Source organism: Phalaenopsis equestris, unplaced genomic scaffold, assembly GCF_001263595.1.
Source record: "Phalaenopsis equestris unplaced genomic scaffold, ASM126359v1 Scaffold000024, whole genome shotgun sequence".
In the NCBI taxonomy this organism is placed as follows: Eukaryota; Viridiplantae; Streptophyta; class Magnoliopsida; order Asparagales; family Orchidaceae; genus Phalaenopsis; species Phalaenopsis equestris.
This window is the reverse complement of record NW_018164466.1, coordinates 1,479,412-1,493,385: the sequence shown is the minus strand read 5'-3', so window position 1 is coordinate 1,493,385 and position 13,974 is coordinate 1,479,412. Positions and strand designations below refer to the sequence as shown.

The 13,974-nt window shown below is 31.9% G+C and overlaps 1 protein-coding gene across 1 annotated transcript; it reads right to left on the bottom strand.

The window, feature by feature from the left end:
* Positions 1-3,026: 3,026 nt before the first annotated feature.
* Positions 3,027-10,665, bottom strand: LOC110018559 (F-box protein At1g55000-like). The gene is made up of 3 exons (XM_020715909.1): positions 10,109-10,665; positions 8,683-9,056; positions 3,027-3,306 (listed from the first exon to the last, which is right to left on the bottom strand). Exons 1-2 carry the CDS (start codon positions 10,535-10,537, stop codon positions 8,691-8,693), a joined length of 795 nt encoding a protein of 264 aa, XP_020571568.1. The 5' UTR covers positions 10,538-10,665; the 3' UTR covers positions 3,027-3,306; positions 8,683-8,690.
* Positions 10,666-13,974: the final 3,309 nt, after the last annotated feature.

The following is a 13,974-nucleotide window of genomic DNA, read 5'->3' as shown; positions in this document are numbered from 1 at the left end:
ACAAGACTATCTTATTGTTCCCCAATTTGGTTGCGAGCTATATGAAGGCATTTAAAATGATAGTGAGGCTTTGGTTACTAGTTTATTAGTCATGGAGGATGCTTGTGAAATGGGGAAAGATGTGTATAGAATTTATAGCATGAGTTGGAGAACAACAGTGCGTAATGTAAAGGAATAACAAATAATTATATATTACCTCCAAAGAAACACACATATTTAAAAACACTTAACAAAAATCAAATGAAGAACTCTTCAATAGCAAAATATTTTGTTCAAAAAATAGAAAGTTTTACAATGCCTATCAGCCTATATTAATATTAATAGGCAATACAAAACTCTTGGACTAACACTTTTGGAGGGTTAAAAAGAAGAGAAAAAGAGAAAAAATGATGGGTGGCCATTGACGAAAATAATAGTTTTAATTATATGGGAAAGTAGGCGCCAGTCTATATGAGGCAAGGCGCCCGGAATGCCTTGAAATAGCATTTCACAAGCCTTAAAAAAGTAGGTGTCAGGCCCTCGGCGCCTAGGCACCAGGGTCGTGGTGCCTAAGCACCAGCCCAAAATCTAGACCAAGTTTTCTCCCTCAAATTTCATCATTTTGAGCCTAACTAAGCCCCTAGGTAACCGAAATTGCAGAGATTTCTTGGTCAATGTGAAGATTTGCTTATTCCAATACCATCCCTTCCATAAATGGCTAGTGAAGCATATCCCAAGGTGAAATAAGAAATTTCAAAATTAGTACAAATTATAATTCCAATTTAACAATTCATAAATGAATTTTCCCTTGATTTATTGCTTGGATTTTTATTATTGAGTCTTTTTTAGCTCACTTGCTTGAATCTTAATCTTGACTCATATATTTCGATATTCAGTTTGATTTTCTTATCCTCGTGATGTGCTACATCAATAAATTTATCAATAGAGAGGAAACATTTCTAATTTTGGAAATTTTTGACGAGAAAAATATATCCTCAAATGAGATTAAATATTCTTTCATTAAATTTTATATAGTGTTTTGACATTCTCAATGATGTCAACATTCATCTCTATAAAGTTCATCACAAAAGCATTATTATATCCAATTTATTGGATGAATCATCAAGTAAAAAAATTCTTTGAGCATGAATCTTACATTTCAATGAAGGGATGCTAGACTTTCCACAATTTTTTGATGCATATGTGCATGTATTTTAAGTCAAAGAAGCATTAAATGCAGATTTTATAAAGTTCTGTCCTTGACAACATATGTTGATGAACATCAAAGCAGGGTTGCATGCATAATTCAAAATCATTAGTAGTTCCTCAATTCAATGCTTTGTAAATCTATATTTAATGTCTCCAATTCTTTTCAAGATCATTAGCTTTCTATCAATAAATCAATAATTCCAAAAAATAAGAAGCTGGTAGGTGAACATAATTGTATCTTATTCTACAAAGTTATTTCAAAAAGGGTTGGATGATTCTACATCAAGACATTTTGGATAGAAACTATATTCTAATATGTCATCAAAACTACTTGATATTATATTGTCACATGCAAAGCTAAGTAGAAAATTCTTGAACGTGGTATGGGACACAATTGGAGAAAGAGAAATATATTTTGAAATTGCCATCTTATCACACTAATTTCATTAGTCATAATCATAATAAAATGTATAATGAGAAGAATGTGTTTGACAATATTTTGAATAAAACGATGAATAATAAGGACAACATAAGGGATAATATGAAAGCAAGACTCGATTTGGCATAAGCATGTATGAGACATAATCTTGAATTAATTAATATTGACGGGGAGCTTTTTAAAAGGAGCTTATACTGTAAAAAAAGATCAAACAAAAAGATGCAAGTTTGCAGACAATAAGTTTGAGATTTTTTAACGGCCATGCATCCAAGCTTACAAAACGTGTGAAGCTACATCTAAGTTTAATGAAATGAGGAATCATGACTATCCTGTATTTATCGCCAAAAAAATTGCATATTAGCATTCATGACTTATCACCAAAACCAGTTTGAGATATTTTGATTGAACATGATAGTTTTTTCCTTGAAAATGGTGAAGTATCATCTATGTTGTTGATATTATGAAGTTAGAGATGGCTATAATTGAAATGATTTATAAGCTTGAAAAGATTTTACCACTAGCATCTTTTAACTCCATCAAGCATTTACTGATATATCTGACATTATTAGTGGATGCATATTTTGGAAAGTAATTATCTTTTTATAGTTGTAATCCTCAACCTTTTATTTTTTATTATCCATTAAATATTAAGCTCTTATGACTATGCACCACTTGAAAATATTTGTAAGAAAATTAAGAGGTCAACAAATGAAGCTTTCAAGACAAAGGAAATATCTACATTTGGCTCATAAAATAATCTAATTTTACAAAATGATGAGGGCGAACTACAAAGCCATATGGCTTACTATTAATTTTTAACAATCTTGATATGACTCTACAAAATGTTAACTAATACAAAAATGCAAGAAATACATTCTCTTGAAGATATACCCTAACTAGAAAGCCATATGGCTTACTATTAATTTTTAATAATCCTGATATGACTCTACAAAATGTTAGCTATACGAAAATGCAAGAAATACATTCTCTTGAAGATATACCCTTTCATGAGATTATATTTATATTCATCATAGTGTATAGTATTCAGACTTGTTTATGTTAGGAGAAATCCCAACAATAATGAGCACACAACTTGATGATGTGAGAAAAAAAGAGTTTATCTCTTTGCTAAGTCCAGAAGTAAGTGTGATATTTCTTACACATAGAAGAATCATTTATCATTTGTTAATCATAATTTTAACACAATCTTCGAGGAGAAGTATGAGCCAATTGAAGAAATATATTTTTTATCATAGTTAGCTCAAGGGCCTTGACATGAAGTGTGGTGAAAACAACTCTTCAAGAAGGGCTCTATTATGAAATATCGTTGATGACCTGCATTCAACTCTTTATCATAGTTATAATGGCAGTTTTATCACTTTCATGCACACTAATGATGTTTGCACTTTTTTTTTCAACGATAGATGCGATTGAAATTACACAGACAGTAAAAAATATTAAGATTACATAAAATCAATAAAAACCTGGCTTCTGCAACATAATTGTCCATATAAAACAAAGCAGACAATTTTTAATGCTTCAACCATTTATACAGTTAAAAATATGAACTTACTAGCGTGCTTCATAGAATCGAATATTTTTTTCAGTCTCTTTCGGTGATGAATCCACCAAGTAAAAGAGTCAATTTTCCATGAAATAACAGTGCGGAGCTTTGGAAGCTGTCAAAAGTAGAGTATTCAACAATGAAAAGTGAATGAATACAGCAAAAAAATTGAAATATGCATGGTCTATAATCAAATCCCACCCAGAAGTGTGCTCTCGAATTGAGTGTAGCGAACCACTCAAATTCAAATTAATTGCTTCAGTTTAATCAAAGGTTTGGGGGTAATTGATATTTAAAATTTTTAATTTCTTTTTCCCCAGAATTTACCAAAAATAATTCATAAACTTTGCATCCCTATCACACAAAATTGTTTTAGGTAAATTGTGACATGCAACAACTTAATAAAATATAATTTTGTTATATGGGATGCGTTAGCAGCTTTAGAACATGAAATTAAATCAACAATTTTTAAAAAAGCACTGCAACAAAGATAAAATTCTATTTCCTTAGTGTTCATGATAATCCTAAAACATAGTCATGCGTACATTCTCCTAAAGTTTATATAGAATTGGTAATGATGTATAAAGTCTGGTAGTTTTTTAAAATTTTCAATATGGTTCATCAATTGGCTCAAATTCTCATTAAGAAATCTTCTAAGTGAGTATCTTAAAGTACTCAAATTTTATTTCTTAATTATCTAAATATAATGTAAGTTACTAGAAATAAATTTTAAACAGAATTCTCTTGCATATTTGTTCAGTATTCTCTAGCTTTTTGCACAATTAAAATGACTAAGCTTTCAAGTATTTCTAACTCTTGCTATTATGCCTGTCGCCCTAAAACATACTCGCATATGGCACACAAGAAAGGGCTTGACATGAACGACAAATCTTGTCATGAGTTGAAAAGTTGCAAAGGGTTAGTTAGTTAGCTGTTGTGGTAGACAACTTTTTGGAAAATCAATCTTTGGATTTATTTTTAGTTCTTCAAATCTTACTAAATACATAAATATTTAGCTATAAATATGAGGTGTTTTGAAAGACCTTAGAAAGAAATATCATTCACTATAAAAAGAGCATGAAAACTTGGTCATTTCTGTGATATTAAATTTGAATGTGATGCTTCAAAGAAAATAAAAGGCTATTTAGTTGATACATATTTACTTGCTTGTATGTTTGAAGAAGAAAACATTCCTTTAAAAGATAACTTGATTTAATTTCAAAATAACACTGCCAACAATACACACATAAATATGCTTACAAAAAACTATTCACACAAGAAACATCATGCACATTACACTCATACACATTCACACCAACACCATCACTAAAATAGACCATATGCAAACACTAATACTTGCTGCAAATTTTGTTAAAAAAAATAAATATATTTCGTTTGATTGTTATGCAAGAAGATCACAATTTCACATTATACATGTTTGGGTGCGTAAGTACGCCAACCCTATACACAAATCATACATTAGAATACATTCTACATCTAATGAATTGGGTTCAAAATCAGTTTATGTTCCAAAATTATCTATGTGATTTCAATTTGTATGAACGCCTTCATAGTAGGATTGATGAAGGCATGGTATGAGGTTCATACTTAGTAATACTTTTAACCTTATTTTTGGACTTTAAATTAGTTAATGCCGTACATACTAACTAATTTACTTAGCTTTTGATGATATAAGCTATTAAAATGTATGAATTCTTATACTGAATCAAGACTAAAAATAATTAATGTTTCATGCTTTTAGACAAGTTTGTTTTAGTATGATCTTTATGTTAAGCTTTATATTCTCATTCTAAATAAACATATAAGTTTATTTTATCAAGATTTAAAGTAATACACTAAATACATAAATTTCATGATAAACAATTGTTTGGTTTTTAATAGCATTTACACATTTTTCATTCGTTTAAAAATAATTAATGTTTTGTGCTTGGTTCTCACAAATTTAAACGTGCTTCGTTCATAAGAACATAACATAGCTTTGTTTAGATTTAATTTTGGGATCAATAATACATATTTTATATAATCATGCACATACAACTTGGTCTGACTACTGAGTTTTCTCTAATAGCTTGTGGTTACATTGATATGAAATGTTTTATCAAACTATTTAGAGATATGTTATGTGATCATTTAGCTTAGAAAATAGAATATGAATTTCATCTCTTATTGCTTTTGATGCTTGGTTTAAATGTCTTTTGACAATCATGGTCTGCCTATGTAACTTTCATAGATAATATTTGTTAACTAGGCATCACGATATTCCAATGGATAATGTTTACTCGTTTGAAATTTCATTTTGTTCAATTTTATGTTGTAACCTTATAATCTATCATGATCAATGAATATGTTATTTATCTTCTATCATGATCAATGAATATGTTATTTATCTTTAATTTTGTATAGTGAATTATATTTTGAGAATTAAAGAATTACTTGATATTAAAGATAAATTTTGTGAATTAAGAAGAAATATTAGATCCTCATCCATGATTGATTGACCCATGTTTATTTTATTTTTTTTTGTAATTATATTTATATTACTAAAAAGGGAGAGATTGGTATATTTATTTTCATTTCTAAATCATATGCATACATTCTTCGTGTGAGAAAGTTACATAATTCAATTCGAAACATTGTAGTTAGTAGATTCATTGTTAGATTAATTCATTCGATAGTAGTAAGGAATCGAGATCATTTTACCCCTTCGTTATTATCACTAGCTAGCATAAGTTTGTTATCATAAAAGAGATATTGATAAGTTGATTGTCATTTCTATATCATATTCATACATGCAAGTTGAGAAAAAAATTACATAATTTGGGTGAAGCGTTATATTTAGTTATTTTATTGCTAAATTTATCCATTCACTACATTTAGGGAGCAAGGTCATTTACACATTCATCCTCATAACTATCAAACATAGATTTGCCATCCTCAAAAAGAAGGAAATTGTTAACCCCATGAGTATTATCTTCTTTTAATAATAACTAAAATATGTATGGGCATACTAAAATTTATATTTAGGGGTTGTTTAGTTCAAATACAACATAAGTCGTGGTCTTGGGGTTAACAATTTGAATATTAACAGGCTTCATCGCCTCCAGTCGTTGCCCATCCCACCACATTTGAATATTAACAGGCTTCATCGCCTCCTTCCATTGCAGTCGAGGGCCTCAAGCTACCACCAATTACTGCAACATGTTACAACCTCATACTATCACCAGTAACCACTGGTCGCCACCGACCATCATCACAGACCAATTATGTTATCGACTGTCAATCACTGCTAGCCAGTGCTTATTCTCGCTATCACCAAACTTCACCTAAATTTATTTAACTTCAAACCAAACATTAAAATATAGTCTCATGCATTTATTTTACATCCAACCAAATAACTCTGAAATATTTAAAGTAAATTGCAATTCAAAAATATTATATCCATTTTACTCGGCATTACTTTTTAGCAAACCAAATGGCCACTTGGTGATTTCAAATTTGGAAGTTTGTGAGAATTTTAATGCATAATGTAAAATCAATTAAAACGATGAAGGACAAGGACATGAACCTCAAGAATAAGTTCATGAAGTTATCTAAAGCATTGGATTCATTAGGATGTTAAGGTTTGTAATTTGCAAAATAATTTATCCTTCGGCTCAAACTCTTTTTGAAAGATGTATGGAGTAAATCTTATAAATTAATCAAGTTTACTTTTTGATACTACCAACAAGTTGTAATTAGTTCAATAAGTTTTAGCCAATAATTCATTCCTATTTGATCAAACATTTTTCTTGATTTTTGCTAATCATGTTGAAATTACAACTACCATACAATTATATATATAGTTATTCTCGATTTTTGCTAATCGTGTTGAACTTATGACTACCATACAATTATATATATAGTTATTCTATAAAAACAAAATTAGCTACTAATTTTTTTTCAATTGAATATGACATATGTTTTACATATAACTTGTTAAAAATAAATTTTGGGAGGAAAAATTACAATTTCATTATTCACATGTAAGATGCATATAATTGAAAATCGGTCCCTCCTAACTCACAAAGTTATCAAATATATCAAATCTAAATTTAGAAAGAAAATAAATATGAAATAAACAAAAAGAAACATAAAATAAGAAGAGACTAAAGCTAATCAAGGGGTTTCCAAAGTGGTCTCCAATTAGATTCCCCAAGAGCTATGAGATGGTCGGTCGGGCCACCTTCCTAACTTTCCACACTCCCCTCAAGCTAAGTCATAGATGTTGTGGAGACCAAGCTTAGTATTGAACTCTAAGAAGGTGCTTAAAGGAAGAGCTTTGGTGAAGTCATCAACAATTTGATAGTGTGTCGAGATATAACTTAGTTGTATAATTTCATCATTAATCTTTTCAGAAATAAGGTTTCTATCAATATTAATGTGTTTGGTCCTGTCATTATACACGGTATTCTTAACAATACTAATGGTTAATTGACCATCACAAAAAATCTGTTTAGGCATATTAGAGGTACACCCCAATTCCCTTAACAATTTCTGAATCCAGCTATATTCTAATTTTGCACTGCTTCTAGAAACAAAAGTTTACTTCTTACTTCATGCAACCAGGTTTCCTCATACATAGGAGCAGTAATCTATGGTGAACATTCTGTCAGTGAGCTCTCCAACCCAACTTGCATTAGTGTTAAACTCTACCTCTTTGTTTCTGATTTTCTCAAAAATTAATACATAACCAAAAGTCTTCTTGAGAAATCACAGAATCTTATACATCTTCAAATGCTCTTCATTTGAGCTATTCATGGGTTGACTCACAATACTAACAGAATATGTAATATCTGACCTACAATGTGTAGGTAAATGAGTGGACAGGTTATCTGCCGCCATGGCAAAACTAGGCCAAAATTAGCCAACCACTTGTCTGGCTTCCCTGCCGCTCTCCTGAGCCCACAGCACTAGAGGGTAGTCCCAATTGAATCCGTACCATCGGATTGAACTTCTCCACAGGCAGGATCGTCTTCTTCCCCATCTACCCCGGCCACCATAGCCATAAATGGGGGAAATTTGAATTCCCCCCATTCGAACTCTACCATATAATGTTTACTCAAACAATGCCAAAATTACACAATATGAATTACAAGTTTTGTTAATTTTCTAGATAAACCTCATGGACGTCAATCCCTGGATTCCTTAGGAGTTTCCATAGATTGGGTTAAAATTATCTTATTAGCTAGTTCTGGTCATCGAATGTGTGATCTTGGTTAAAGAATAGGACTACTTCAGGCTGGGAAAAAAAAAATTTTCAACAATAGTTGCAGATGAAATTATCTAGAACGTAAGAATATTAAGATTACATGAAAAAAAAATTAAAACTTAGCTTCCGCAACATACTTTTCCATTGACCAAAAAGATAGTACAACAAGACAAACAATTTATAATGCTCCAACCATTTATACAGTAAGGAATGTGAACTTACCGCGATGCTCATAGCCTGTGCTCCCACCTTAGGTCCTCAGAGAACTCCAGGAAAGCAGCCCTTGGATTATTATTTGAGATTGACAGGTAATAAGCTGCAGTTTCATCATCCACATGCATGCTTCGCTTCATGGAATCGATTATTATTTTCCTGCCTCTTTCAGTGATGAATCCACTAAGAAAAGGAGTTGAGTTTCCATCAAGTCCACCTTCTAAATAGAGCACTGCAACTTCTCTCTTCGCATGAACATCTAACTCAATGTAGCATATGCTGTCCTGGAGAAGTTCTGGATTGCGTATGGGTATGAGAAGCCTCTCTCTTGAATATATTCCATGGTCGCTCATCATATTGTTTAGACGCTTAATGTCCATCACCTACAGAATTAGATGATCAAATTAAAAGGTCAGTTCTGAAAATCGTCCATGAAATAACGTTGCTGAGCTTTAGAACCTGTCAATAGCAAAGGATTCAACAATGAAGAGTTAATTTAAAAAATGGACATAAGTTAAAGCAAAAAAATGAGTTAATTTTTTTCTGATAAAAATTGGGCATAAATTGATGCAAAAAATAGCATCAAGATTTAGAGAACAATCAAAGATGCTCGCTTGAAAATATCTTGGATTAATATAAGAGTGAGAGCTTCAACTTCTAAATTAAAAAATCTTGACAAAGAAGAGAAGAAATCTAATGAAATGGATCAAAAATAAGAGGTTACAAGCCCATTCATGGAGAACAGAACATGGATAACAATGCTCAATTAAATAATAACAAAGATTATACTATCCCTATGCTATGCATGCTAGAAACTTATGTTTTTTTTTTTTTGAGGGGGTAATTTATTTAAGAAAAAATCTATTCGGCAATATTCTAGAACTTCGATTGAAACAAAACTTGAAATTTCATTATTTTCCTTGTAATGTCATGATTTTATCCTTCATTGTTTAAGAAAATTCTTCATAAATGAAATAAGATTATTAAGCGAATTGGCAACTTTTGCTGCAATCACACTTTGCTTGAGCAAGCACCCTGACGCATTGATGGCGCCCTTTACTTTTGATGATGCTGAAAAAAATAATTGCACAAACCCTTATATAGTTGGGATTAGGCTAATGATATTGAAGATGCATAGTTGTTCATAAAACAAGTCACCCCAAAACAAAACGGTGAAAATTTTACCCTATCAATTCTGCCATTAAACAAGGTCGTCCCTGAAAAACATCTTCCCGACATAGATGTAGCTCATGCATATTCTAAAGTCATAAAAGCAAGTCATCCCAAAACAAAACGGTGAAAATTTTACCCTATCTATTCTGCCATTAAACAAGGTCGTCCCTGAAAAACACCTTCCCGACATAGATGTAGCTCATGCATATTCTAAATTCAAACAAAAAAATAAATAAAAGAACAAGCATCAAGGGAACACGACCTGTACAGCATACTTCAGTGCGACGCCTGCAACGGTGTCCCCTCGCAAAACGCGATGGGAGATCGCGAATTTATCGAGGCCAGGGTATCGCCAAAAGCCAGGGGATGAAGGAGAGCCAATAAGCCGCCTGACGTTCCACGGTTTTCGGAAAGCCCTCTCCCGCACTTCACCTTCAGAGGCAACCTCCCTCCATACCCTGCATACGCACGCGGCCCGCGCTAGATCCGAGGAGGGAAGCAGTCCTAAGATCGAGCGGAGTAGGTCACTTGTTCCTAGAGCCGAGAAATTGGATTTCAACGGGGAGAGCACTGATTCGGCGGAGGTGGATACGGATTCTGGAGGTTCGGGGGAAGAATTGGAGTTGGGGTTTGGGTCATGGAGGAGGGTATGGAGGAGTCCGTCCTCCTCATCCTCTCCGCAGCATCCCATCAATAAGAGAGTTCAAGTGAGAACTCACTGTAAGGAATGGCCGCGGATGGATGGCCATGTCTTGACCTCTTCATGCCGTTTTTGCTGACAGGTATAGATCTTTCCTGCTGCTGATGGACGATGATGCATTATACGATACTGTTAAAGAGTAATTATAAGATGCTTTGATGGGAGATTTGGCTTTACGTGCGTTTTGTTTGTTTTTTTTCGGAAATTTACATGCATACAATCGTAATTCTCATACATTTTAATATCTAAAATATAAATTTTGTGTTGAATATGGAATTGTTTTGGAAACACGTCCAAAAAAATATAAAACATTGCATCCAGAATTCGGATGTTATTTTATCTCTGGACTCTAATAATATGACATCATTTATAAAATGAATGGAATCTAGTTTCATGAATTAAAAAATATTAAAAAAAAACTATTTTTTATGTGACCCGACATGAAGACCACCTATTGCATAAAAAAAATTTAAGTTGTATTATAATAATATTTTGTTGATATTCTGATAATATATTCTGAAGATATTCTAGCAGTATATTAGTGGTATTATAGTAATATTATTGTGATATTATGGTGGTATATTTGTGATTTATGATTGTATTATTGTGGTATTTTGGTGGTATTCTGGTAATATTCTTGAGATATTGTGGTGGTCTTTTTATATTATAGTAATATTTTAGTGGTATTCTTGTGATATTATGATGATATTTTTGTCGTATTATTGTGGTATTCTGGTAATATATTAGTGGTATACTTGTAATATGGTGGTATTTTAGTGAAATTCTGGTGGTATTCTTGTAGTATTATGGTGATATTACAGTGATATTCTTGTGGTATTATGGTGACATTATGGTGGTATACATGGTATTATGTTGGTATATTGTGATATTTTGGTACTTGTGGTATTATGGTATTATCATGGTGGTATACTTGTGATATTATGGTGATATACTTCTTGTATTCTGATTGCATACTGATGATATTTTGGTTGTGTTGTGTTGGTATTATTGTGATGTTCGGGTGATATTTTGATGATATGCTTGTGATATTCTAGTGGTATTCTGATGATATTCTAATAGTATTATGGTTATATTATAACGGTATTTTGGTGTAGTCTGGTGGTATTCTTGTGGTATTATAATGATATTCTGGTGGTATTATTTTGAAATTCTGGTAGTATTTTGGTAGTATTATGGTAGTACTCTTGTTTTATTCTTGTCCTTGTCTGGTGGTATTATGGTTGTATTTATGGTGTTATTTTGGTGGTATTCTTGTGTTATTCTGGAGATATTCTAATAGTATTCTTGTGATATTTATGTGGTATTCTGGTAGTATTATGGTGATTTTATTGTGGTATTATGATGTTATTATTGTGGTATTATGGTAGCATATTTGTAGTATTCTATTTATTTTAAGGTGATATTATGGTGGTATTATAGTGACATTCTAGTGATATTCTTGTTGTATTTTGGTGATATTCTAGTGTTATTTTGGTTGTATTATTGTAGTATTTTGATGATATTTTGGTGGTATTCTTGTGGAATTCTAGTGATATTCTGGTTATATTTTTGTGATATTTTGGTAGTATTCTCGTAGTATACGAGTGATATTCTTGTGATATTACGGTGATATACTTGTGGTATTTTGCTGGTTACCAGAATGTCATCAACATATCATTATAATACAATCACAATATCACAAGTATATCAACATAAAATTACTAAAATATCACTAGTATATAACTAGAATAACACCAGAATATCACAATAATACCAACAAAATATCACCAGAATATCATCATAATATAATAAAAATATCATTACTATACAACAAGAATACCACGTGTATATCAGCAGAAGAGCATAAGCATATAACCATAATACTACTAGTATACTACTAAAATAACACAAATATTTCAACTGAATACCACAAGTATACCAACATAATATCACTAGAATATCACAAAAATACCACCAGAATATCACCAGAATACCACAATAATACTATCAAAATAGCACCAAAATATCACCATAATACAAACAGAATAACACCAAAATACCACCATAATATAACAAGAATACGAAAAGTAAACAACCATAATACCACAAGAATATCACTTGAATATCACTAGTATACTACCATAATACCAACATAATGTCATCAGAATACCGTTAAAATATCAACATGATATATTTTGTTTATTTTTTATGTAACAGACAGTTTTCGGGCGGGGTTGTGCAAAAAAATAGCTTTTTCCACATTTTTTTAATTCATAAAAATAGGTCCCACCACTGTACAAATGGCTCTATATTATTGAAGTCTGAACACAAAAGTGTGTCCAGACTCCGATCGTAATATTTCCTCAAGCGTTTGATAAGAAAGAAATAGTGAGAGCACACCAATAAGCGGTAAAGAATGTGTCGCCTTTATTCAATAAATGATCTCCTATTTATAAAGATATAGGGTATAATTATGAGATTACATTTATGCTCTTGGTTAATTAGAGTAATTGTGACTATTTTAATATTTTACATACATGAGGCAAGAGTTTTAGGAATTCTCGATGATGGGTTCTTCTATGTTTGAAGAACTTACCAGTCTATTTGATCCAAGGAAGAGGTTAACCGATTAGGCTATGAAACTCTGGGTTTCAGGAGGGTGAGCTGAGCGACTTTGAGTTAATTGGGCTGAGTTCTCTGATTTGATCCGTGTGGATTAGTGTCGATTGATCTACTTTACCAATCATTTCGACTGTTTACACTACATCTTTGCCAGATCATAGATTCCATATATATATATATAGAGGTAGATAGATAAAAATTAATATGAATGAGCACTTTTAAAGAAAAACTGCAAACATGCCACTCAAAAATAAATATGATATTATCATAATATCATATTTAAAACCTAAAACATTAATATCATAAATCCATCACCCTAAACATGTTAACATCCTAATTCCACCACTCTACCCACCTCGTCAGCAGAGAACCACAACTATCTCCATTAAACAGTGTCTTTGTTGTCACCAGCCTGCACCAATGAATTCCCATTGCATTGCTTCCTCGCTAGATCCCATCAGCATGAAATTCGTTGTCGAGCTTTGGTGCCTCGCGAGCTCCTATCAGCTTAAATTCCCACACGAAGGTCTTTAAGAAGAATTTATTTCTCTTCTGAGGCTTCATGCATATGTTTAGCTAGTTAAAATGAAGATTAGGGAGGATAAGCTCGGAGAAGGCAATGATGTGCTGTCCCTTGCGTTCTTTGGAAGCTGGAAAACACCAAGAGGATCCTCATAAGAAAATGGAATTGTGATGGTAGATTATAAGAGGATGTTACAATATTGTTTTGGCATAAAAGAAACATTATTGTTGAGAAATTAGGGCGAAGAAAAACAAGAATGACACAAATTTAGAAGAACACAAAG